Source organism: Protopterus annectens, chromosome 2.part1 (genome assembly GCF_019279795.1).
Source record: "Protopterus annectens isolate FY-2018-M chromosome 2.part1, PAN1.0, whole genome shotgun sequence".
Taxonomy (NCBI): domain Eukaryota; kingdom Metazoa; phylum Chordata; order Ceratodontiformes; family Protopteridae; genus Protopterus; species Protopterus annectens.
In genome coordinates, this window is record NC_056729.1 from 1804536064 (window position 1) to 1804562467 (window position 26404).

General features: G+C 40.1%; 1 protein-coding gene across 1 annotated transcript in view; it reads right to left on the reverse strand.

Moving 5' to 3' along the window:
* LOC122795041 (tyrosine-protein kinase STYK1-like) overlaps positions 1-26404 on the reverse strand; it is a 689604-nt gene that overhangs the window by 457859 nt on the left and 205341 nt on the right. The window contains exon 2 of the mRNA XM_044063619.1: positions 11986-12054. Within this exon, the coding sequence (XP_043919554.1) occupies positions 11986-12037 (52 nt within the window). The 5' untranslated portion in view covers positions 12038-12054. The remainder of the gene's footprint in view (positions 1-11985; positions 12055-26404) is intronic.

Genomic DNA, 26404 nt, shown 5'->3' on the forward strand with positions numbered 1-26404 from the left:
TGGAAGGCACCTAGTCAATACGGCTAGTTTTCAAAACATTTTTGACATCAAGTTTTTATATAAAGCATTTCTGATATAGAATATTTTCTGACAGTGCAGAGGGATATTTATTTTCTTTGTTTTAATTTAGCCAAGATGCTCTGAAATTGAAATTTTTGAAGCTTCAATGAAGAGTTTCCTTTAAAGTGTCACTAAAGAGGGCTGTGGCTAGGGCTGTGCTGGTTCTGTAGCAGTTTCCGTTTGACTTGTAATGTTGGGTTAAATTTCAACTGTGAATGGCTAAACAGCAAAAGATAGACCACAAAAGGATGAAAAAACAGTTAAGTCAACAAGATAGTGATGTATTTTCCTTTCCTCGCTGTTGTGTGGCCTGGTCTATGTAATTAGGAGGTGTGGGGTGCAGAGGGACATGTGCAGAGTATTAGACTTTTGTGCTTCAATCTTTTGTAGTAAATCTTTTGCCGTTCTGCATTTTGGCCAGTTAACATTTGAAATGTATTCCATATATGATAGAGATATGTTATCACAGATTATAGATGTTATATTGACCTGCCATTTTATTTATTTTTGTATTTTTAGATTTACCTTCCTGGGTCTCCACTGAAAATGAACTTCTCAACTCAGCATTCCTGGTTAAAAAATCTCATGTGTCTGTAGTAGGCTAACAACCACTGGGGACTTTGACATGACTATGCATCCCAAATTTCTGACAAGTTCTGGTGCCCTTGGTAAGTGCAAGCAGGGGCTTGTGAGATTAAACATTTATGAGAAGGGGCCTGGGAGATGGATAAAGGTAGCTTGTAACTTGTTCAATAGCAACATAGTTGCCAAACCAGCGGTGCATTTCCTATTCCTTATTCAATTATCCAAGTTGCACTTGAATTGGCAAGTATACAATTTGCTGCATAAAACACATTTTTCTCCATGTATCTCCTCTTTGCTAACCATTTTGGGACACTTTAGAACCATATTTTGCATTCATATCCCACAATGTTTCTTCCCATGACATTTTCTGAGAAATTTCTCCCTCTTTTATGGCAAATACTCCTCCCACATCATCACTGGTGCCCTTTCCATTGCTTGTATGGTGCAGTGAGAAAGCCCTGACAACACAGATTACCTGGGACTGACTAGTAACGCAAATATTAGAGGAGTTCGGAGGGAGGGTGGGAATGAGGGTTACCCAATGCTAGTGGGATGGAGGTGGTCTGGTCAACTGGAATAGCAGCACATACTGAAGGGGGATGTGGCAGGGCTGTGTTTCTGCCAAGCTAGGTGTGTATAGCAGCTTGCATAAGGAGAGTACAGCGGGTCTTATCTGCCAGCACACTTGTTAGTCACAAGGGAACAGATTAAGGCTGGGGAAAAAAAGCCCCAACGGCTGCATGGATAAGAGTCAAAGTGTCTGGCCATCATTTATGAAAAACAGAATGGGGTAGTCACATCACATGATCCCAGACTGTCAGCAGTTTATAGGGAAGAAAAAAAAGTATCTCCTTGATCACTAACACTTTCAGCACAATTTCAGTTCCTTCGTGGAATTTCATTCTTTACTCTTTTTAAATCCTAGTGCTATTGGCTAACCATTCGACTCCTTTCTCTTGTGGTGCCTTATTCATGACTCTTCTCTATACCATTTATCTTCAACATATGCAACAAGAGTAACAAAAGCTCTATGTAATCCCTTAAATTTGTAGTGGGACAAATATTCCAGTTGCTACATCTAAACACCAAAGACCAATGTCATTTTTTTAAACAAATCACAGTATTCACATAGGTTAATACATACCTCTCATCTGTTATGATTTAGGCCACAGCACCATGATTTTTGCTTCAGGTGCAGCCTTGCACCATCTACATTTACTTCATAAAGTGAAACATGGCTAACACTATGCACGACATGCATCACTAAACAACAAGTAAGAGCTGAACAAGAGTTCTCACCACTGTCCATCAGGTCTAGTAACTGAAGGCTTATTTTTGAAAAAGGCTTCTTTTAAATTTTCTGCACTGCTATGATTTTAATGCTCAGAGACTGAGGTGTGGGTTGAGAGTATAGAACTTATCAGAAAAAAATGTGTGCTAATAAGTCATTTGCAATTTTTTGTATTTTAAATGACAAATTTTCACTGTTACAAAAATTATGCAAACATTTTCTTGAAAATTGGGTAGTGTCCATTGCCTTTAAATGAAAGTGACTAATTCATCTAAAGCTCATTTGCTCTTTACAGAAACGGCCCTGCAAACCAGTATCACAAGTTCAGAAATTAATAAATATCAGTACCGTTTTACTAGAATCGCCATATGCAGTGCTTGACATGAGCTAGACCTTTATAGAAAAAATTAAATGTGATTTTGTAGCCTCAGATGCGACCTGGACACTAAATCCCATTTGTATTGTTGCCAGATTTTCAAGGTCCAGGCAATCAAGGACAAAGTGCAGGATACACTGGTCATAGTCTGCCTTTTGAGATGCATGGCCTTGGTATCCATGGCAATGTAACATTTGTTTACATGCGTATTAGTGTTACTATGAGCAGCAGTCTCTAGGCCTTGTCCCTTGTGACAAAGGCTGGCCTTCTGGTCACACACTACCTGTCATGTACACTTAAGTGCTCATTCACCATAGTAAATTTAGCAATGCATCTTGCATGTTTACAGCCCATCTTTTCCAACCCCTAATTTACGGCATGAGTTTTGCAGCCTCTTAACTTTACATATGTTCTGTTCACAGGGATAAGTCTGGAGTACTGTGTGGTTTATAAATAGTTGTGATTCAGAAAAAAATGAAAATTTGGTGCCATATATTATTCTTAACTAATCCTAACATAAATTTATCAAACTGCAGTGCGTAAAAATAAAAAAAAAAAAAAAAAGCAAACAAAAAAAAAAAACAAAATGAAAAGCTTTTTGGCAATGGGAATTAGACAAACAAAATTACAGAAATCTAGCCTTTGTAGGACTGGCAGGCATAACCTGTTTTATATTTACTATATCTCATTATCCATTAATTAGGTAGCTGGGCTGATCCAGACTGCTTTCCTTAGCCGTAGCCCCTACCATTACAGAAAAACAGTGACAAATGATTAATGTAATCTTTAAATAGCTGCATCAGTAGCAAAGATGCATGCAAGAGAATGCAGACAATATTTTACCAATTTAAAGCATAAATGATTTGTCAATGTATTTTATTACAGGCAGTTAGGTTAGCAGATCAAAATAGGTCAAAAGAAGAAAGGTCGTGTAGCAGAAATCAGATGATGAAAAGGGGGGAGAAGAGAGCTTAAAATTAGACATTTCTGGGTGTAAGGGACAAAGTAAGCAGTAGGCCTCACTCAGCCATGACCAGTTTTGAAACAGGAAAAACAGCCTTCATTTAATGTATTGCACTGAAAATTTAATTACTGTACAGTTAAATACACTCAAAATGCACAAGTCAAAGAAAGATATCCAATATGAAGTAGAGAGTCTGGAAATACTAGCAATTAAACCCCAGGATTAAGGCAGCTGTGAAATGTTTTGTCAGGTGAGTGATGCTCCCAAGAAAGGAAAGGCTCAATCAGCCCATTTCTGGTTTGTCAAGATGTTTGGGGGTTAACAGCACCTCAGTACTCCTGCATAACCCTTGGGGCACCATTTGGAAGTTAAACAAGCTGGTGGTAGTATACCTGGGAAGACAAGAACATCAGCTGCATCTGTGCAGCAGGTAAATGTGGAAGGTTGTCATCACTTGCAAAGGTGAAAAAACAGGTTCCCCTATTGAGATGAAAATGCTGAAAAAAAAAAAAAAAAACCTGAACACAGGAGAAGAGCGAATCTCAAATATCGCTCTTCTCCTTAAAACCTTTTTTTGCAGGGTGCAGCCCCCTGAACTTGTATACAGAGTCTGAAATAGCCATACCTCAGAGAAAAGGAAATATTCAGAGAAATGACATCTCAGACTTGGTAAATACAAATCTGATCTTTTAGCCATTCATTTCTCCACATTTTGGAACTTTGTGTAGCAGGTATCGACATTTGAAATGGCTACCAAAAAATACACTTCTGGTACAGCAGCAAAGAACTGCAGTTTTTTGTTAAAATCCCTTGTAGATGAGAAATATCACAAGTAGTGGCAGCACTCAGATTTGGATTTCTATATTCCAGCTGAGAAAGCAACAGTCCCTTACCCAGTGATAGGTGTAAACTTTTAAGATGGTATTAAAAGCTGTTCTTTGATCCTTCTCTTAAACATCTGTATGTAAATGACAATGCTGAGATCAACACAGACACCGGCTTAATGGTTTTGGGATTCTAAGATACTGTGGATACCTCAAAGATGAGACTGGATTAGCAGAGGCCAGGATGTTAAAAAGTGCATACATAACTTTGGCTCCCGACATGCTGCTCACATGCAAACTCATTCATTAGTCTAGAAAGTTCCTCTTAATGGGAATCATTGATGAGAGCAGGTGAGTTAGAACATCTAGTGACAAGGTCATACATACAAGTCAACATATCAAGATCTTTAAAAAAACAAAGGGAGGGAGTTAATGAGAATGGCAAACGTCAGACAGGGAAGAAAAAATGTCTTGCTGGAAATTTGAAAGGAAGACATCCGAGGGAAAGAAACAGAATGGCCTTGGTAAGTATTCTTGTTCATAGTGCTCAGATGTTTTGCGGTAAGTTGCCAGTAGCTGGTTGAAGTGCTGGGGCCTGTTGTATGGTATGCCCAGAATCTCTTCCTTCTTCAAAGTTCTGAACTAACTGGTGTTGGCAACACCACCCTCCAGAATCTAGGACATGTAGGGAAAATGTGGACTTGCAGTTGTAAAGGTGGGAGAGGTCAGGGGATCTTTGGAACAGGCACAACTGCCTCCTTCCTTATAGAAAGCAGGACAAAATCTGAAAATGTACACATGGCATCTAGCAAAAAAGGAGCACATTTGTGTATATAAGTAGGTTTTGTTAATTAGGTTGACCCCACAAACATTTATTGAAAAAGGTAATAGACTGGCATTATACATAAACACTGAGTCACAAGATTTGTACATACATAGCTCATACAACACACATGATGCTCGACAGACAGGTCAGTGAAGACAAATTGTTTGGAAGTGCATTCATTGTAGACCGTTCAGTGGGTACTGTTAAATTTCAATATACAATTTTTCAGAGTTATGAATATCTTATGAAACATTAGGTCAGCAGCATTACTTTTAGTTAGGTGGTTACCAAACTTAGAGGTGTTGTGCTCAACTAAAAGCTTAGGAATAATTTTGTTCCCCTATATAAATCACCAAATACACTTCTGGATAATGATATCAAAACAAATCATCAAACACTACCTATTTCAGATAGAAGAATTAGTCGTGTTCATTAGCAAGTCGCTCTCAAATGAAAAAGTGATTTTAGTGAGACAAAGTGTACACATACAAACTTAACTGTTTATAACACGTAGATGCTAAGGATTTTAATTTCACTGCAAAGAATGTTAAATCAGTATAGTGTACAGTTTAATAAAATACAAAAACCAAAGCTAAGCCAAGCTGCTGCTTACACAATGATTTATTATTTGTTACTTTACAGTGTACTATGCATGGAAATAAATTCTGCTCACTACTAACCAATTCCCTAGAATAGGTCTGTCAGGTCACAAGGCAGCTATATACCTTTTTAAAATTGGAAATCTTCTTATCAGGTAAGCAGAAATTAAATAGCAAAAATACCAGATACTCACAGAATTAATATTCATTGATAAAAAGAATCACAACATGGTAGCCTCATGATTTACTGATTTTGTCTTGCTCAGTGACAGTAGAACACGCTCCTCATACTTCTCAGCTCTGAAACCAAATGGGTTTACACATGCATTTCAAATGCTTGGCAGGGGATTAAAATAGTTTAATCTTTATACTCCCATACAAAATTGTGCCAAATGCTTTAGTGAGCTTAGGAACATAAATATGAAGGAAATGCCCCCCAAAAATCCTATAACACAGGAAGTAAATACCTTCTTTTACAGAGGCATGTTACAAGCGAATGCCTTCAGTTCTCCATCCCACTGGCAGCTTTGCAAACAAAGCAGAGGCTAGCTTTCACAAGGGGCTGATATTGGCAAGATGCTACACCACCCTCAGGCAACTCCACATGATTGTTTTTCCAGTCTACATTAAGGAAATCAGACTGTTCAAGCAAACTACGTGTGTGCACCGCCCTCTCAAGCATGGGCATGCCCACCTTCCTTGCCTACCTGTGACTGTCAAGTATATAACCTCATGCCACCTAGAATGTGTTTAGGTCTTTGTCCCCCTCTGTCATGGATACTGGCAGAGTGCAGTACAAATTCTCCCACAGCACCTTTTCAAAAAAAAGGTAGAGGAAGTTCCCCAATGCCCTGTCCAGATTTCCCCTACTATTGTAAATACCACCTCAGGACTCCCCTGAAGAGAGGCTACTAACCTGGTCAACAAAGGTTAAATACATACATACAACTGAATAAAGAAACTGTCCTGATGTCTTCAGTGGAAGCCTGTATCAAAGCTGCATGCACTTACACCACAGCAAGGGGCCTCTATGGGGAGGGGGGGCTGTCTACAGACCGCCACAAACAGAAAGCAAATCCAGTCAAAGTTGATTTTAAATGCAGACTGAAAAAAATGTTATGAAGCTGATTACACTGAATAAAATGCAGCAACCTAGAAGGACTTTCAAGGCCTTCTGATCAGTTAGTCAAGTACAAACAATGTCATTTTCAAAACTTTGAAAGCAAGCAAGCACCGCTCAGATGATGTGATGTTCTCCGACATTTGAAGAGGCACGAGTTATTCTGAGAAAATGGCATCAGAAATTCACAGTTCATTTTTGTTATTTATGTTTAGCTATCCTCCCACCACAGCTAGCAAATTAGATTTTGAATTTTAGGTGACAAAACTATGGCTTGCCAGCAATAATCACGCGACTTGCCATTTTAGAACCGTAGTTCTAGGGGATCAAGTCAGGAAGGTACAGTAGAAGCTTGATTTTTCTGTGCTTGGATGCAGCTCTAAATAGAGAAGAGATAATCCTTGGCACACTACTACCTTTTTGTGGCCTATTTGATCCATGTAAAATCTCTATTCAGATGGTGTTTAGTTGGGTCACATTTGTTAACCCATATACCATAGGCATTTTAAATTAATTAGAGACCACTATATTTTTTTTAGCCCAACCAAAATGAAAAAGTGCTACAAATAAAAAATATTTATTCAGCACCAGATATAGTCTTCAGTTTCTAGCACTTTGGTTTCTCAGTTCATGTGAAGAATTTATTCTAAACGGAAATCATCCTGAATAAACTAATAAGACAGCTCTAGTTATAATCAGAATTATGCTTAAAAGGTTTAAGAATGTATACGTATTACATTGTACACACAGACATACATACACACAGGCACACAATGCTTTCTGAACTTGAAGAAACATTTGATGCACATAGCATCAACATCTGCACACCGAACATATAGTACCATCATTTCAGATGTACTTTGTCAGAACAGTGACATTGTAACAGAAAGGGGCTTTGCCAGGTAAAGTGTAAAAGTTGGTGATACTGGCATCAGCAAGGCTACAGTTAATACTCAAGGATGGACAGGGGCTTCACTGGACTTGTAAGGAAAAGATCCTCAAACAGACCCTTATATGGTAAGATGACTTTCTCTTGTAGTACAAGACGAAAGCGCTTGCTGTTTTTTTGTTGATCTTCATTTGGATTCTTATTCCAGCTTTATTTAAATGTGTGATACCTTAAACCTCTTGCATCAGAGGCCTCATGGGATATATGCAAACCACCCTTTAAGGATATCAGGTGTTTAACTTAAATGGTAATTCTGAATGTCCATGACTTTCTTTTATTTTCATTTTCAAGTCTATTTATGGACAATTTCAGCCATTAAAGCCAAACCCCTCTAGCTGTGGACATGCATGTTTCTGCCTTCTTATGACATCAGCACAGCATAAGAAGAATGTCTGACCTTTGGAAACACAGGGTTGTCATACCCAGCTGATATCCATAAACATTAGGGTGTCTACAAAATATCCCAACTCATACATCATCTTCTTTCGGCTGTTCCTGTTAGGGGTCGCCACAGCAGATCACCTGTTTCCATTTCTTCCCGTCCTCTGCATCATGCTCTGTCACACCAACCACCTGCATGTCCTCTCTCACCACATCCATAAACCTTATCTTAGGCCTTCCTCTTTTCCTGTTACCTGGTAGGTTCATCCTTAGCATCTTTTTCCCCAATAGAAGTTTTTTTTCTACCTTGGCTTTTTCCCCACCCATTACATGGGCTCATGTCATCATTTTTATGACAGACTCACAATGGGGTATACAGACATTCTGCCTCGGTTGCAATTCAGCCACTGGTCCTGACTTCCTTAGACAATGTCCCCTTCACATCCCCGGATTCTGTTGGGAGATCTAATGCAAGATGCAGCCAAGCATGCACCCTCTCCCCAGATAAGCATATCCATTCTCCCATAATCAGCATATCTGATACCAAACCTGCATATCATGCAATAGTCAGGGCTTTATTCTGCTATGCCGCAGCACTGGTAAAATGCATAAAGTTTTGATGATATAGACCCCAAAGTTGTCAAACAAATTCATTAACCAACAATTAGTGTACGCTTTTCTGCCAGGCTCACTTTTCTGTCATACAGATCCAGTCCACAATACAAAAGTACAAAGGACCATCAGGTACAACACAGAAAATAAAACATACCTACCTGACTGAACAGTTAAACAAAAGCCATACATACAGAGTAGTTCATAAACACAGCTCTAATCCATTATAAATCTGTTTACCTTTAACTGAAACTTTACTAAAAGGAACATACCAGGAATACAAGCAGAAGGAAAGTCCCTGCTTCTGTCAAAATGGGAGCAGAATATGCATTAAGATGAAATTGAATTAATAAAGGAGTTTGGAAAGTCAAAACAGTTTAGAACTTACTTTGTCAGAGGCTTTGGGGGCATCTAATGACCTAGGGAAACAGTTTGTATTGGAGATTATAATTTCTTTCAAGAATCCTAACATTTGTGTACATTCATATATCTGCCTATTTTAACGAATGCAGATACTGTGCTTTCAGTACACACTGTCACAATCCACATCAGCCAGAAATTTCAAATGTGTTACCAGTTCTTATGTTACACCAACTTATCTCCTAGTATCAGTAGAGTGCAAATGTAGAAGTCACCAACACTTGATATAATTTGTACTAGATACTGGAAACTGCAGTGGTGGTGCTGCGGTAGCATTGTCGCCTCACAGTTAGATGTTGCACGTTCGATTCTCAGAGTGTCTTCTGTGTGTCGACATGCGTGAATGGGCATTCCTTCGCTGAAGGTTGTGCGTTAGGCCCGGCAAGCCAGCACGTAAAACTCTACTGCCAATCATTCGCGGAACGGAGTTCCACTGTGGTGACCCCTAACCGGGAAAAGCCAAAAGACACTTATTGGAAACCTGTGAACTCTCATTTCCCAGCATAAAAAAGATTCAATAAAAAGTAGTCACCGTTTATAAAGACTGCATTGATTACTTTAGGAAATAATGTATTGTCTACTCTTTTCGTTTGTCTCCCTCTACCCTCTTTCCCTCTCCTTTTTCTTATTTTAAAGTATATATTACTTTGTCTTTTTTCCTCTCTCCTATTTATGTTCATTTTTCTTCAGGTCCAGAATCCCTAGCAGCAGCCCAGCCATGTCCCTCCCAAGTCAGGGAGCATTTGCTCCGACACAGGATGGAGATGGTGGCACATAGGTTCATAGGTTGGTACTAGGCTATCAGCCCTAGGGCCTATGTAAGCCTAGCCATAACAATTCCCTGGATATTTCTTCCCACGATATTTACTTCTCTGGGCCCCTGTCTAGCAGGGCGACTGACATGATCCCCAGGGTGAATTTCCTATCTCCCATCCAATCATCAAGGTTAGTTTTGAAGAGGGCCAATGAGGCACTCTGCTTGACATGTAAGGACAGTATTACAGAGTATGGGGAGTCTCTGGGTCAGGAACCTATCCCTCCAGCATATTTTGTTCATTGTGATGACAAGGTTTAGATCCCTGGATTGTGTGGCTCTGAGAGATTGGGATTTCCCAGAGCCACATGTTCCAGGGATCTAAACCTTGTCATCACAATAAACAAAACATGTTGGAGGGATAGGCATGGCACCAGTCCTGTAGGCATCTTGGCATAATGCAGTCTGGTAAGCCACATAGTGGACATCAGGATTTGGTGGATATGTGGCGGAGCAGGTTCAGGATGCTCTTCAGAGGTCAAGACTCACTGCCCTGATCAGCATCAACCACTACAAGCCTGCAGTCTCTCAACACCAGGGTCCTCCACTGCAACACCATTAGGAAATAAAAACATTTGCAATCCTGTAGACCAGGTTTCCTCTTATGACAACCTCCTCTTCATTTCCCTCCTTCCCTATGCCTCTCTCCTACACCCTCTAATATAATTCCTATCCAAACTACCATAAAACAAGTTTAAAAATTGGGGGGGGGGGGCGTCTCATGCCAAAAATACAGTACCCCTCTACTACAACCCTCCTGATGTATTCCTTCCAGTTGTATTTCCTTTTTCAATCTTTTCTGTATTCTCCTTTCCACGCTTTAAAGACACAAATCAGGTTGTGCACATATGCGTATCCCTATAGAAGACATTTAAACCCCTTCGATTTTTGTTAATAGGTGCACTATATACCACTTGCCTTAGAAAACGTGTAAATACTTCAAATGCCCTTGCATGTAGTAGTGTTCATCCATAACATCTGAATACTTCTGACCCTATACGAACATTTCAGTTTTTATACTAGTACTTTTCACATAAAGGATCAACTTCAGCAAGTTTACTCATTTCACGAAAGCTGGAGATTTTTACCTAAAAGCATTCACATTTACTAAGTCAGCACGAATAACCTGCGATTAGTGTATTTGCATATAGGCATAGTGGCACTCATCAGCAATAAAGTCTACGAAGGTGTGAACCTCAAGACTAGGAATACCACCCCTAATCACTTGTAGTTCTTCATAGGAGTTTAATAGGCTAACGGCCTTAGGGCCCTTACAAGCCTAGCCATACTATACAAGTGTTCCCCAACTGACTTTGGTTAGATGGTTGTTATTCGTATAGTGAGTCTATGATGAGCACAGACTACCCCTGTCCATGAGGGACATAGGTGCCACCCCCAAAATGAATTTACAGTCTCCCATCCAATTGTCTAGGTTCTGCTTGTATAGGGTCTTTGAGGAGCTTTGCTTCACATGAATTGCGAGTTTATTCTAGAAGAGCAACAATCTCTGGGAGATACCTCTCTCTCTCCCTCAGCATGTTTTGTTAATGTCACAGGCTAGGTTGAAATCCCTTGAGCGAGTGACTCTTGTCCCATTTGATTTGTGGATGTGCAACATTTCCTTTAGGCATGGTTCCTTTATGTCCCCAACTTTACTGTCTTAATTCCTATCACTGTATCAAAACACATCTTGCATGCATTTACCCCGCAGAGTTGCATCCCAATGAGAACCTTCATCTCAATAATTTTAAACAACGCTGACCACAGTACACTTCAGCTTAAGTTTTCTACGACTGTCATCACTTTGCTTACTGTATTGCTGCTGCACTGTTATGGTATATCTTGAGTGATGCCTGCTCTATTCAGGATTGCTTCTATGCCTTATAGCCACCATTAGCTTGGAAAGGCTCCTGTTCCCCAATTTTAATTTTCTATTCCAATAGCATATAATATTTTTCCCCCCCATAGAGGGGGAACAAAGACATGCAAACTTATAATAATGCCATAATACTACCTGAATGACAGTTTTATTCACACGGGAAAACTTTTCAACTGATTTCTTTTTACAAACAAGCAGAACGACTACGAAAAAGGAAAATCATACTATTCTTGTCTAGAATGAGCTTCATTTAGAATTGCAAAGCTTCAGAAAAATATGACTTACCACATTGTTGATTTCCAGCGGTGGTGTTACACTCTAATAGAACACGACCCATTAGAGGAAATACCTTAACTGTCGAGTAGATCAAGAGAAAACAAAATAAAAACAAAAAAAAAATTGAGTAAGGAAAACAGCACAACATTCAATGCATTCACAGCAAACTGATTTGGAAAGACTAACAGAAGGCAAAAATACAGTTATTGGTACTGAGGTTGCTCCTGGTCAACCCTGGACATCCTGCTTTCTACAGGTGGAACTGCATGTAATCACACCACTTAGGGTAAACCAGTCAACAAGATCCAAGTAGCTGCCAGTTCAGCAAAGTGTGTACTTACCTCATTTGCTTCAGAAAGAGACTAAAGTAGCACCATCCAGGCATAGAGCAAGGAGACAAACCAGCAGAGAGATGCCAGACCTACAAAGCATGTCAATCTGTATTTCACAAGTGCAGGAAAATAGGATGGTCCTCTCATGTAGTCTTGCATGCACTCCTGAGTACGGATACATATTTTGAAAGATATAGAAAAGCAAGCCCCCCCCCCCCCATTTCCTTCCAACCTATTTGCTCCACAGTTACCTGGCAACACAATGAAAGTAAAGGGACAGATCATAGCAGTCATCTAGTAGATGTTAGGAGAGTTTAAATGTGAATAAAGCCATGACTGTTTAGCTAGAATCTGTGAAACATTGCCTGCTGAACATGCAAGTGCATACATCTACAATGAAGACATCCAGTAAAAGTGATTGAGTGTCTATGACAGGTTTACAACTCTTGCACTAGGGACATGGAACCACAATCTTGGGCCAGTCCCTACCCTGAGCTCCTGTATCAGGACTCCACCAACACCTTCCTTCCTGGATGCCTGGAGCATATAATTCCTGCCCAGCTAGTCAGGACACTAACTGAACCAACATCATCTGTGTAATAAATCGGGCTGAAACTGCCAATGCAAAGCAAGTGAAAAAGTGAGATTTCCAGCCTCTACTGATATCTGAAATATTAAGATTTCTGTACATAGTAATAATCCAGCTCAAGTAACCAATTGTCAACTTAAAGCCCTGTTTTAGTCTTAAGAATCAACACAACAGCTTCAATGTAAATGCATCTTCAAATGAAAATTTTAAAGGGACAATGTAAAATGACAGATTGTTATGGGAATATTAAGTATTACATACTGGTGGGACAAAGGAAAAAAACTCAAAATGAGTAAAATGTACAGCACACGCGGCAGCAAGACGCACCACACAAATGGTTATGGCTCTTTCAAGAAAATGAAAGGGTGTTAATGAGTAGAGATAGAGGACAGGAAAAACTCCCAAATGGAATTTATTATTCCTGCAGGCTATTTTGTGATTTGGCATTGCTTGGTCAATATTAACAGAATCAAAAACTAATTTACAACTAGTAAAATCATATACAGAGCAAGTAGGTATATGCTAGGCCTACAGTACTTGAGAAAATGGGTCATATCACTAGTTGTGTTAGGAATACAACTTTGAGTACCAAGGATAAACAGAAAATAAATTGTGCTCATTGATTCCATAAATTTTTATTATGGTATGTCCTTACCTTCATGGAATCTTAGCAGGTATTCACAATATGACCATTTTTCATAGGTAGGTACTAGGCTATTGGCCCTGGGGCCTATACAAACCCAGCCAAAAAGGTACCCTGGCTTTTGCCACCCAAGAAAATTATTTTCCTGTGCCACTGTTGAGCAGAGCCACAGAAGTGATCCCTGGGGTGAATTTCCTATTCCCCACCCAATCAAGATTTTTCTTGAAGAGTGCTAATGAGGAGCTTTGTTTGATATAGATAGGTAGTTTATTCCAGAGTATGGGAAGTCTCTGGGACAGGAATCTATCCCTCAAGCATGTTCTGTTTATTGTGGTGACAAGGTTTAGGTCCCTAGAGTGTGTAGCTCGGAGGGACTGGGATTTCTTTAAGTGCAGCATGTCCAACAGCTCTGGGTTTGACATAGCTTTGTATGTTAGGCAGGGATTACCTCCAAGTAGGGGATATGTGACTGAGTATAGCTGGAGTTTTTTGAGACAATCTGCGTAGGGGATCTGTTTGAGGCCGGTAATCCTCTTTGTGAGGTGTTTCTACGGCCTTTTCAGTTGTAGATGTCTTGTGAGTTACATACCAAAAGGGGCGCTGTACTCTTATAATGGGTCTAATGAGTGATGAGTAGAGGGGAACAATGACCTCCTTTTCTGGATGAGAAACCTTTTGTGATTAGGGGTGCAATGTAGGAGGATTTCCTGACTACTGTGGCAATGTGATTATCAAAAGGAGAGACTACTGTCCACCTGTGTCCCAAGGTCTCTTCATACTTTCAGTGTTAAGTATACTACCTCCTATGTTGTAGTTCATGGATGCAGAGTTTTTACCAAAGGGGATGACAATGCACTTTTTGGCATTGAGCTTGAGGCCATGGCTTTGACACCAGGCATCTGTCTCAGTGAGGCCCTTTTGTAGGATGTCCACATAGTTAAGAGTTGATTATGGCTGCTAGTTTGCGGTCATCTGAAAATTCGTTAGCCAAAGACCTTCTGCGTTAGCTTGTACTTCAGAAATGTAGATACCAAACAGGAGAGGACCCAAGACTGAACCCTGTGGTACTCCACTTGTCACTGGTCTGAAGTCGGATTTGGAGTCTGCTACCGTGTGGGTTCTGTCAGTGAGCCAGTTGGCAACTCATATTGTGACATAGGGATTTATACCTAGTTTAGTGAGTTTATCTATAATTCCAGAGTGGGGGATGGTGTTGAAAGCCTTGGCAAAAATCAAGATAGGCTGTATGAACCACCTTACCCTCATCTGCAGCTTTGTTGACTGCTTCAAAGAAGTCTATCAGGTTTAGGAGACATGATTTGCCTTTTACAAACCCGGACTGGGTGGGGTCCAGAGTTTGGAGATTACCAATGTCTTTGTTTATAAGTTCCATGATACATTCCATGGTCTTGCAGACCAGGCTCATCAGGCTAATGGGGCAGTAGTTCACATGATCCGTGGTGGCTCCCCCCTTGTGGAGTGAGAGAACAGTCGCTGTGCACCATTCAGCAAGCACAAAACCTTAGGTGAGGCTATGATTGAACATGATACTTAGGTGGGGTGCCAGTTCGTTTTGTAGTTAGAACACAGCCTGGGATGTTTGGTCCCATGGATGCTGTGTTCTTGGCTTTGGAGAGTGTGGTTATCTGTGCAGCTGTGATTACAGGAACTTTGCATTCTTATGGTATAGAGATGGGCTCTTTAGGGGGTGAGAGGGGGGCAAAGTTAGCACTGAACCCATCTGCCAGGATGTTGGCAATATCAGTTGGGTCTGTATATTTAGTGCCATTGTGCTGCAACTCAGAGCAGATCGGAGTGTTGCCATTGAGATTCTTGACATGGCTATGGAATGGTTTGTGGTTGACTTTAGAATCAGTGGCAAGTTTGTTTTCATAACTAGCTTTGGAGGATTTTATCAGGGATCACAGCTTCTTACTGAGGCTGACCAGGGAGCTCCTCTGCTCATGGGATTTTACTCGCTTTTGCAACAATTTCTTCCTTCTGTTGTACAGTTTGTTTATGGCGGGGGACCACCAGATTGGCTTCCTTTTTTTTTGGAGGATATCATCTTGGTTCTGTTTGGGATAGCATGATCCATGCACTCGTGTAAGTGCTTATAAAGTGCAATTGTGTAGGATTCAGTAGTCGTAACTGTATTGTCCATCTGCATGGGTGTCATGAAGTTCACCACTTCTGTCTTAAGAAGCATGAAGTTGGCTTTGGAGAAATTTTTTACTATGGTTTCCTTAATGGGGGGTGGGGCAGATGTGGATATCTAGGGCAATTAGCTTATGGCCGGGTCGAACCAATGAGGCATTGACTTCAGGTGTGGAACACTAGTCACTCATGTTGGTAATGACTAGATCTAGGATATTGTTGTCCCTGGTGGGGATGTGGATAAGTTGATCCAGGGCATTGGAGTTTATGAATTCCAGAAAGCGTTGAGCGAAGGAGTTGGTACATGAGTAATTTTCCCAATTAATGGTGAGGTAGTTGAAATCGCCCATTATTAGGGTGTTTGATTGAACCCTAATATTTTCCAGTACGTAAAGAAAAGAAGAGTGGGAATCCTGGGGCATGGTGGGGGATGTGTAGCAAGCTACAATTTGGATTTCAGTTTTGCCCAGAGTTAGTTGCACTTGGATAACCTTGGCTGCATTATGCTGAGCAACTAGCCTGGAGGTGTGGATACACTTAATGAATATGGACACACCTCCGCCTTTGGTGTTCCGGTCCAAGTTACTCGGCCAAAAAGTGTGGTACGAGTTATAGCCTGGTAGTGCAGGGGTGCTCTCTGGAGCCTTGAACCAGGTGTCAGTCACTGCACAGATGTCAATGTTCTCCATTTTAAGGAGTGCCTCGAGTGAGTGCATTCTGAGATTTAGACTTATAGCATTGAGTAGCATCATCCTCAGTTTTTGCTTGCCTGTTCCTGTTATGGTGGTGAATTTTTCATTTGAACCTTGCCTAAAAAAGGCACTATAGGGGCGGCAAGAACTTTAGTCAGTATCCAGAATCCCAGGGGTGACAGGTGCAGGCCATATATGGTAAAGAATTGTGGTCTGTCAACCATGTCATCCCAGGCAGACAGATACTGAATCCCTTTAGAATGACACCAGAAGCTTAGCCAATTGTTGAAGTCAATCATTTTGTCCTTGTACTGTGGCATCATTCTGGGTGATGGCAGAATGCTACTCAGGGCTAGGGTCATACCTGCCTGGGCTACAAGATCGGAGAGCTCTTCCATGTCTCTCTTCATGTAGTACAGGGAGGTACGTCTCAGGTCGTTCACACCAACATGGACAATGAGAGTCATATTTGTACTTGTTATGGAGTGACCTGAGTGCGTAGATTATGTGATGGATCCTGGCACCCGATAGGCAGTTGACAGTGACCTTCTCCTTGTTTAGCCTGGTGAGTGGGATATCAGTGTGCCTGACTATAGAGTCACCTATGATTAGTGTGTTGGGTATATTGTTTTGCCTTATTGGCTGTGGTTGACTGGCACAGTCTGCTGGCTGTGTGTCATTTGGGTTGTGTTGGGGGGGTGGAAGTTGCTTGCATTTCTGCTTTGGAGGTCTCTGTTGCTTGAGCAGATTATTGAGAGCCTCCGCGAATGTTTGTGTGTGTGGATTTTGGTGGTGTAGGTTTAGTGAGACTAATGTGAGGAGTGTGGTGTGGTGCACGTGTTTACCTTCTCCTCTTAACTGTCAAGTTCAGTCTTGGTTGGAGAGAGCTTTACCTCCAGTTTGGCTAGATAAGTGCATCTCTCACAGGTTGCAGTGTTGTGTGGTAGGAGGAGAGGGTTGTGTGTGTACATAAGGCAATTTCTACATTGCCCCAAGATGCCCAGATTCATCAGATAGACAGGAGAGAACACTGGAAGCTGGCCCTTGGACATGCTTAAATAAAAAAAACTATTTTCCTCTAGATAAGTGAGGAAAGTGAGTACAAGAGCTGTTTTTCTCTGTGCAAGTGAGGAAAGTAAGTACCAAAACTGTTTTCCTCTAGGTAATGAGGAAGGTTGAATGCTGTAGTAATTAGTAGGTTATTTAGTGCTTACAACAAGTTCTGAACAAGTGCTGATCACAAATAAGCAAATTCAAGTGCTAAAACTAAGAATCTGTATCTGGACTAAACTAGTTACAGGAAAGTGGGGAAACCAAGTGCAAATGCGGGCTTTTAAATCAGAAAGTTGAGAGATGGAAACACTGCCCAACTGGCCACAACACAATAACAGACCAGATTGCTGGTCTTCTGGACATACATATGACTAGTGAAAAGCAAGGCTTTAGAGAGTTAAAGTCACAAAGGTAGTTGCAGCTATAAATTACAAAAATAATTTACGTGTAGCTTTGATTGCTTAAAGCCAGAATCATCCCTATTCTTGTATGGGATTGGTGTTTCATCAACTGTCACTGCCTCAGGATTCATTACCACTCCCTGTCTTTGTCAGTCATACCCATCTACAAGTTCTGACAATCCATCAATCACTTGGACATAATCTTCGCTCTTCAAGACCCGCTTTGTGACGTGCAGAAAAGCATAAGACACTTTAGTAAAGTTGGCATACTCTGTTCTCCTTAGGTGCGTCTGGAACTTGAGCGACTTTGACTTCAGCTCCAATGCCAGATCATCTTTATGATTCCCATCTGATACTTCAGCTCCCTCAACCCATCAATTGCTGGGCCTTCACTGCCCAGCTGCATTTCATGTAGATGCACTGGCCACAACTGTTTTGTTTACCTTTTTCACTTTTCTTCCTTTTGTTTGGCATTTCTTGCATCTTGTACTCTACCCCTTACACTTCAGGGCAGTTGGCTTCAGTACCTCAGATTCTAGTTTTAACCTCTCTTCAGATTTCGCTTCTTCACAGTCACACTGACCATATACTTCAAGCCGTTAACCCCTTCTATGTCCCATTCTATCTCGATGATAGGCTTCTGACCATCCCAGTTTACTGCCATGACCACTACATTGCCCGAATTCATTTTTACCCCACATGCCCTTAATTTTTACATTTTAGTCACCTATAAATTTATGATGATCGGGTTCACGTTCACATGGTCTACATACAGCAGCTTTGTTGATCCGTTCCACTGACCCGTTTGTGGATATATTCCATCTCCAATATGAACAGCAGTGAGCTCATAGATGAGCCCAGTTGCACATCAACTTCCACTGGGAACATCTCAGAGTCCAAACACTGTTCATACTTTTTCGTCCTTTTATGAACCTGTACCAATGTTTTCAGGCCTTCCATCGCAGGACTGTCCAAATAAGCTTTTTGTTGCAGACCTTTTCATACGTTTTTCATGTCCATGAATGTCTCATTGAACTTGTCAGCTTTCAAATATTCCCTATCTGTTTCACTGCAAATATTAATTTCAAGCTAAAAGAATGGTTAAGATATAGAAAATAATTACTATTAAAGCCCAGACATAACCCCTTATACTTCAACTCAACAACGGTACATTAAGCGCCCATGGATCTTGTACAAGGATGAATTTTTTTTTTAAAACTTCAGAACATCTTTTACATATGGATAGTCCTACTGAAGTGCTATATATATATATATATATATATATATATATATATATATATATATATATATATATGTGTGTGTGTGTGTGTGTGTGTGTTATTTTGAAGTGCATTTCCCAGATATGATGTTAAATGCAAGAAAGGAATTCATATGGAGATTAAACTAATTACTGGAGAATTCAGATCTTACTCCAGAATTATGGAGATAATTTTCGAAAGGAATAATTGGACAATCTTATTCCTCTAATTACTAGATGTCAGACTTTGAATGCTATATTGAAAGAGTAAACTGAATAGTTGGGGCATTTTTACTTTTTCTGAAAGAAAAAAATAATCATGTGTAGTAAATTTGTAAAGGTATTTGGAAGAGTTGCAAAAGAACTTATATGCATTAGACAGGGAGAGAGAGAGAAGCTTCAAGTACTTTCACAAGCTATCTTGTTTTGACGCTAGGATGGAGGCTGTATATGGAATGGGTGCACATTCCTTCAAAATTAGCGAATATTACAACTTTAAAAAGATCTATTAAAATTTTAAAAAACTTGGTAAGAGAGGACTGTGTTTATATGGAAAACAAATATATTAGATATTTTATAGATATTTATTCCAGCACAGGTATGCACTGACATTATACAGTGAGGCAACCCCCCCCCCACACACACACACACAAAAAAATAGTTGCTTATTCAGAAGGGATACAATTTCTCCAGTTTCTGAAGACAGGGATATGCCTAAATAACCAGTTAAAGTACAAAATGTGCGACTATTAGCCAGCTTAAGAAACTTCCAATAGAGGGATGCAGTAGCAACACTCAAGGAAGCTCTATTAACAAGAAAATTAAATGAATTAAATCTAATCATATCTTGGCTGAAACTAAGTTAATAAAAAGAATTTAAAAGGAGTAAAATTTCTATGAATGTGAAGTGTGAAAACTGCCTGAGAGAGTGAGTTTAAGTAACCTGCAGAAGGCGAACCTGCCTTGAGCAAAGATGTGCAACTGTTTAAATCATTGCAATAACAAAAACAGAATTACATAATAAAATAGACAATTTATAGAAAAACTATATAAAAAATGAACTATTAAGCAATTACCTCAGCATGACACTTGGGATACAAGTAAAGATCGCCCAGCGGATTTCCTGTCAAAGCAAAATACTGTACATGACTAACGGAAAAAGATGAAGGACTTAGGAAAATGGGTCTATATCATAAGATAGACTGTTGAAAACTTCGAACACCATATGGTCAATGTCTGCAAACATCAAACTTATAAACAAAAATAAAAAATGAAAAAAGTACCATAACGGGTTTAAGCTGTGGGGCAAGCCCCCCCCTCCACCCCCCCACCCCCCCCGCTACTTAAATATACCAACTCAGAGACTGCACTACGTTGCAGTAAATGGAAATCTCCCCTTATGGAGATTTCCATTTGTGTTCAGTGCTCTCTGCTTTCGCTATTCTCATGTCGACAATATCATCTTCGATATTGTCGACTTTCGAGAATATAATATAGACCATAAGAAAACAGAGATGAAATAGTATCTGAATAGTTAGCTGAAGAAAATAAAACCACCAAACCAGCATGAACAGCTAAACTGAAGAACAAAAACACTTTCCATTTGAGCTCCTTAACTTCTAAAGCAGTGAACTCCGTTACATAAGGCACTTGATTCACAATGTCCAAAACAAAAAGAATTTCTTAAAATCTCTACATTCCCCAGCATGTTTTGCTAAGGCATAATTAAAATCTTTTCTCTTAATAGCCAAACGATGTTCATATATTCTTGTATATAATGCTCTAGTAGTTTTCCCCACATAGAAACAATTGCAGTTTGTGCAGGAAGCTAAATACACTATCCCAAAACTCTTGCAATTGAATCTACCTTTGCTGTAAACTGTCTCTTTAACATGGAAAAGATAACTACTACTAGATGAATCAATTTTAAATGCAGAAACAGAATTCCAGGTTTAAATGGGACATTGAATATTAAATGTCTTTTAAAAGACAAAATATTAAGTTTATGTATGTTTTGATTTTCAAGTTCAAGTATATATTTAGTATTTATTACATTAACAGGTCTACTCCATATTTAATGAATCATGGCCATTTATTGAATGAACAATTATTGACTGGTATTTAAATAGGGGTTTGTGAGGTTTTTCATTTGTTCTGATGAAGTTCATTACATTAAAATGAAAGCACTAAGCAACATTACTGGGCTCTAGTGGTCTTATTTTTGTCCTTTCAGCACTTTGTTCTTCAGTATCTGAATATTTGTGGCAGGGCAGGTCTTATCTGCTCTGATACACCATGCAAAGGGCTTCACGGCACTCCCACAGCCACCACCTCTTCAGTCAGTCCTGGCCAACCCACACCACTTATTTTTTTTCCTCACATTTTGTGTTGCTCTTTTTCTGCATTCATTCATTCAACACATCATAACTAGGCAAGACAGCATTCTCCTAACTGTGGAGGAAATAATTTCATTAAGCTGGAAGTCTCTGGAATCACCATGCCTCCTCAAACTATAGGGGTCCTAGATGCTAAGAGTTGCATTTTAGAGCTTTTTTTTTTTTTTTTAAACAACCCATACTAGGCTATCTTCCCAAAAGGCATTTATAAGTCTAGTCAGGAATGTGTTGGCTTTCGCCGCCCCCCTTAGATTAGTTCCTTGTGCCTCTGTCCAGCAGAGCCATTGAAGTGATCCCTGGGGTAAACTGTTTCCCATCCGCTCGTCAAGGTTTCTCTTTAAGAGGGTTGGTGAGGAGCTCTGCCTAATGTAGATTGGAATCTTGTTCCAGAGCAGGGGAAGTCTCTGGAACAGGAATCTATCCCTCCAGCACATCCTGTTTATTGTTGTGGTGAGGTTTAGATCCCTAGAGTGTGTGGCTCGAGGGGATATGGTTTTCTTTAGGAGGAGCATGTCCATCAATTCTGGGTTGGACATGACCTTGTATATGTCAGGCAGAAATCACCTCTCAGTAGCCAGTATGCAACAGAGTACAGCTGGAGTTTCTTCAGTCGAGCTGCACAGGGCATCTGCTTGAGGCCAGTGATCCTCTTGATGAGGTACTTGTGGTCTTTCCAGTTGTTGCAGGTGTCTTGTAAGGTGCATCCCAAATAGGGCATTGTAATCTATGGTGGGTCTGATGAGTGATGCATAGAGGGGCCCAGTGACCTCTTTCGATCTGGATGCAAACCCTTTTGTGATTAGTTGGGCATCTGGATGCAAACCCTTTTGTGATTAGGTGGGCCACATAGGATTTTCTTACCACTTTAGCAATGTGATTATCAAAGGAGAGGTTACTATCTACTTGGGTCCAGAGATCCCTTATGAAGTCTTTCATATTTAGGGGGCTACCACCTATGTGATAGTTTGTGGGTACTTTTTTTCCCCAAAGTGGATGACTATGCACTGTTTGGCATTTAGCTTGAGGCTATGGTTTTGACACCAGGTATCTGTCTTAGTGAGACCCTTTTGGAGGATGTCTATCAGCCGGAGAGTCAATTATAGCCCCTAGTTTGCAGTAGTCTGCAAACTGTCAGCCATAGTCCTCCTGTGCTTGCCTGTACCCCTGAGAAGTATATGCCGAACAGGAGGGGTCCTAGGACTGAGCCCTGGAGAATGCCACTTGTAAACTGTTTAGAGTCAGACCTAGCTCCCGCAACTCTTACCATGTGGGTTCTGTCCGTGAGCCAGTTGGCAACCCATCTCGTGACGTAGGCGTTTATGTTCTATAATTTGCTTGTCTATAATACCAGAGTGGGGAATGGTGTCAAAGGCCTTTGCAAGGTCTTGGTAGGCTGTGTGGACCAATTTTCCCTCGTCTATAGCCTTGGTAACTGTCTCAAAGAAGTCCACCAGGTTTAGGAGGCATGATCTGCCCTTAAAGCCAAACTGGGTAGGGTCCAGTGTTTGGAGGTTCCCAATGTCTCTGTTAATGAGATCCATGATGATGCACTCCAAAGCTTTGCAGACCAAGCTAGTCAGGCTTATAGGGTAATGATTCCCGGGGTCCATTGTTGCTCCACCTTTGTGGAGCAGTATAACCATTGCTGTGTGCCACTCTGTGGGCACATAGCCTGTGGGGCGGCCGAGTTTAAACAGTGTGTTTAGGTGAGGGGTTAGTTCATCTTTGAGCTTGTGTAAAATGAAGCCTGGGACACCGTCCGGTCCCATTAATGCTGTTTTTGGCTTTGGAAGGGGCTTTTTTAACCAGAGTGTGTGATTTCAGGGGCACTACATTCTTCTGGTATAGTTATGGGCCCTTTTGGGGGTGAGGGTGTGATGTTTGCATTGAACCTGTCTGCCAGGATGTTGGCTATATCGGTTGGTTCAGCAGATCTGAGAATTGCCATTTAGATTCTTGACATAGCTAAAGAATGCCTTGTGGTTATCTTTGGATTCCATGGCAATTTTGCTTTTTCAAAGCTAGCCTTGGATGATTTTATGAGGGAACGTAGTTTCTTGCGGATACTGATCAGGGATGTCTTCCCTTCTTGGGATTTTAAAGTCTTTCAACTGAGTTTTCCTGCACACTTTCAGTACATCCTAACCTGGACTAAACTAATAACCATAGAGGAAATAAGTGAACCAAGACAAGGATCTGAGGGGCCACTAGGCCCCAGAAGCCATGAGGGTTTTAGATGTTCCAAGGTGCATTTCAAAGTTTTCTTTTAAATCAACCATTTAATCCAGTGATTTATGTAAAAATAATCCTGCTTAAGGGGGAAAAAATCATGGTTAATGTTCAACTATATGTTTTCCTGCATCCCCTCAACAAACCATAACTGATCCACACTACACTTGGAGGAAATAAATGCATTAGCCCAGAGTCTGGCATTTAATAGGTCAAAGCCATGAGGACTCTAGATGGTCCAAGTTGAATTTTAGTGCTTTATCCCAAACTTTTATCCAAAGAAGGTCTGAACAAAAATCACAAGGAAATTGTTTTCTTTTATTTCAAAGAAGAAATAAGCTGTAGCCAAGACCTAATGCTCAAAACTGACAAAGTAGCAGATTATAAAAATTGTGAAGACAAATATTTGCAAGGATACATAAAACCATATCTTGGAACATTACATGCCTACAATGGTCACATTCTGTGCATCCCCAAGTCTGGTATTAGACCAGAATGAAAGCAATGGCCACATAATTTACATTTCAAATTGCTGCTGTCATGCATGTGCATATTATGTCTTCTCACACCTATCTACAGAGCAAAACCACCATCTGTGTACCTCTATCAGACTGAGATGAAACTGATACTACACAGCATTTTCAACCTGTTGCTATCATACATGCATTAACATGCATCTTTACATTCCCACAAAAGCTAGCCACTCATACACATCTGATGTTTGATGGTGAGGAAAGCAAAAAAAAAAAAAAAAAAAATCACCACAACTCGATTCCAGCTTCTTACTCCTAGACAGTACTAGTCTCCTATACAAGTTAGTGACTCTATTTTATTAATTTTCCTCACAAATTTCAGGAGGTATGAGCAACAATAATGCTCTCCCTAGCCCAATACTAGCTACTAGTGACCCGTGTACACCTCTGAGGTTTGAGAAGAAAATTAAAGACAGCATCCCCAGGCTTAGCAACACAAACTACAATGACTTCCTGTGCACACTCCAGCCAAGGGATGGTTTTAGACTAGGTGGGGTTCAGGGCAGTGGCTATTACTAAGCCGGTGTCAAAATTCACTTATACTGCCTTAGAGTGTGGAAGCCACCACGCTCACCAATGCTGTGAAGTCTGGATGCTCTGTGATGCATTTTGTCCTTATTGTTTTAGAAGATGATTTTAAACTGAGCAAATCAAAAGATGTCTGCTGCTTTAGTACAGACAGTCTTCACCCTCCAGACTGTTAAACACTTGTGTACATTTCATACATCTGATTTTACTACAGTATTACTATGTAATATAGTTCACCTTTGCTTCACAGTTGCCAAATAAAGCAACTTTGATACAAGGAGGAATACTTTAAACATTTCACATTAGTTTGCAAAGCCAGGATATTAGGCAACACCACAGACAATCCCAACAATTGTAACTACTTTGTTTATGCACATCTCACATGTCCAGTTAAGACGTCCATCTTATTTCACACAAACTCAAACTTGTCCTGAAAGCCAGATAGTGACCATTTAAACTGAGCAAAGAACAAGTGGTCAGTTACTTTCAACAGATGGTTTCCATCCTCATTTAGCAGGGACAGCTACTTGTGTGTACTTCACATGATTAAATGATAAACAAGTGATGACCAAGTATTGTATTTCAGCTTTGTTGCATGGAAACAGATGTCACACAGAGTAGTCACATGTTGCTTCACATAACTAACAGTAATCCTGCAAATGCACATCAGGTCTGCAAAGCCAGATAGCAACTATAAACCAAGCGTAACCAGCTACTTTCTAGAGACTATTCGCCCCAGCAGTTATAGTTAAACATGTCAGACAAGTGTTGCATTTGGCAAACCAAACTCCCCACAGATTCTGCAGTAGACCCCCAGCTCTTCTCTCAGTAAGGCCTTCCATTAACATTACATCTGGAACAGATGGAAAGAGGTGGTCTGCTCTTGTAAGCTACACTGTCAGCATCACAAAAATATGAGTGATAAAACTCAAACATTTTGAAACTCGAGTTTTTCTTGATGCATGCAAAGTACAATAATTTCACACTCACTAACTCTTCTGCTTGGTGAACCATTTTAAAAATAGGAGTTGAAATGAACCTGTCAGGAACTATTATGCTTCTGAATATGTGGTTACCTAATGGATATTTATGATAAATACATGACTGAGCAGTCTTAACATGGTGCTGATCTATGTATGTGCTTTACATGAACTTCTGCTTAAAGCTAAAGCCATTACTTACACCTGAAGAGAGGAATGATTGAGGGGAAATGTAGTGAATAGGACAAGATTTCAAAAATACAAAGAAAAGGAAAACAGGTTAATGTTTGTGGGTAGTGCTGTGATATAATCATATCCATTCTTACCAGTTTCCATTTATCTCCTCAAAAAATAAATCAGAAATTACCTTGAATACCATGCAAGCTTTTCTACTTTTGACAGAATTTTTTGTGGGGGATAGGGAGTGATAATACATTAAAATCAGCAAGATGGTTATAGATTACACTATAATTTGTCCAAATGACAACATGGGATATACGTGAAGCAACTCTATGGTATAGACTAAACAATTCTAAGTCTAAAAGAATTGACTGCATCATTTAGGAATTAGAGAAGAAATGTTAGCTACATCTTCATGCTCTACCTTTTAAATGAATACATTTTACCAGTTTGAGTA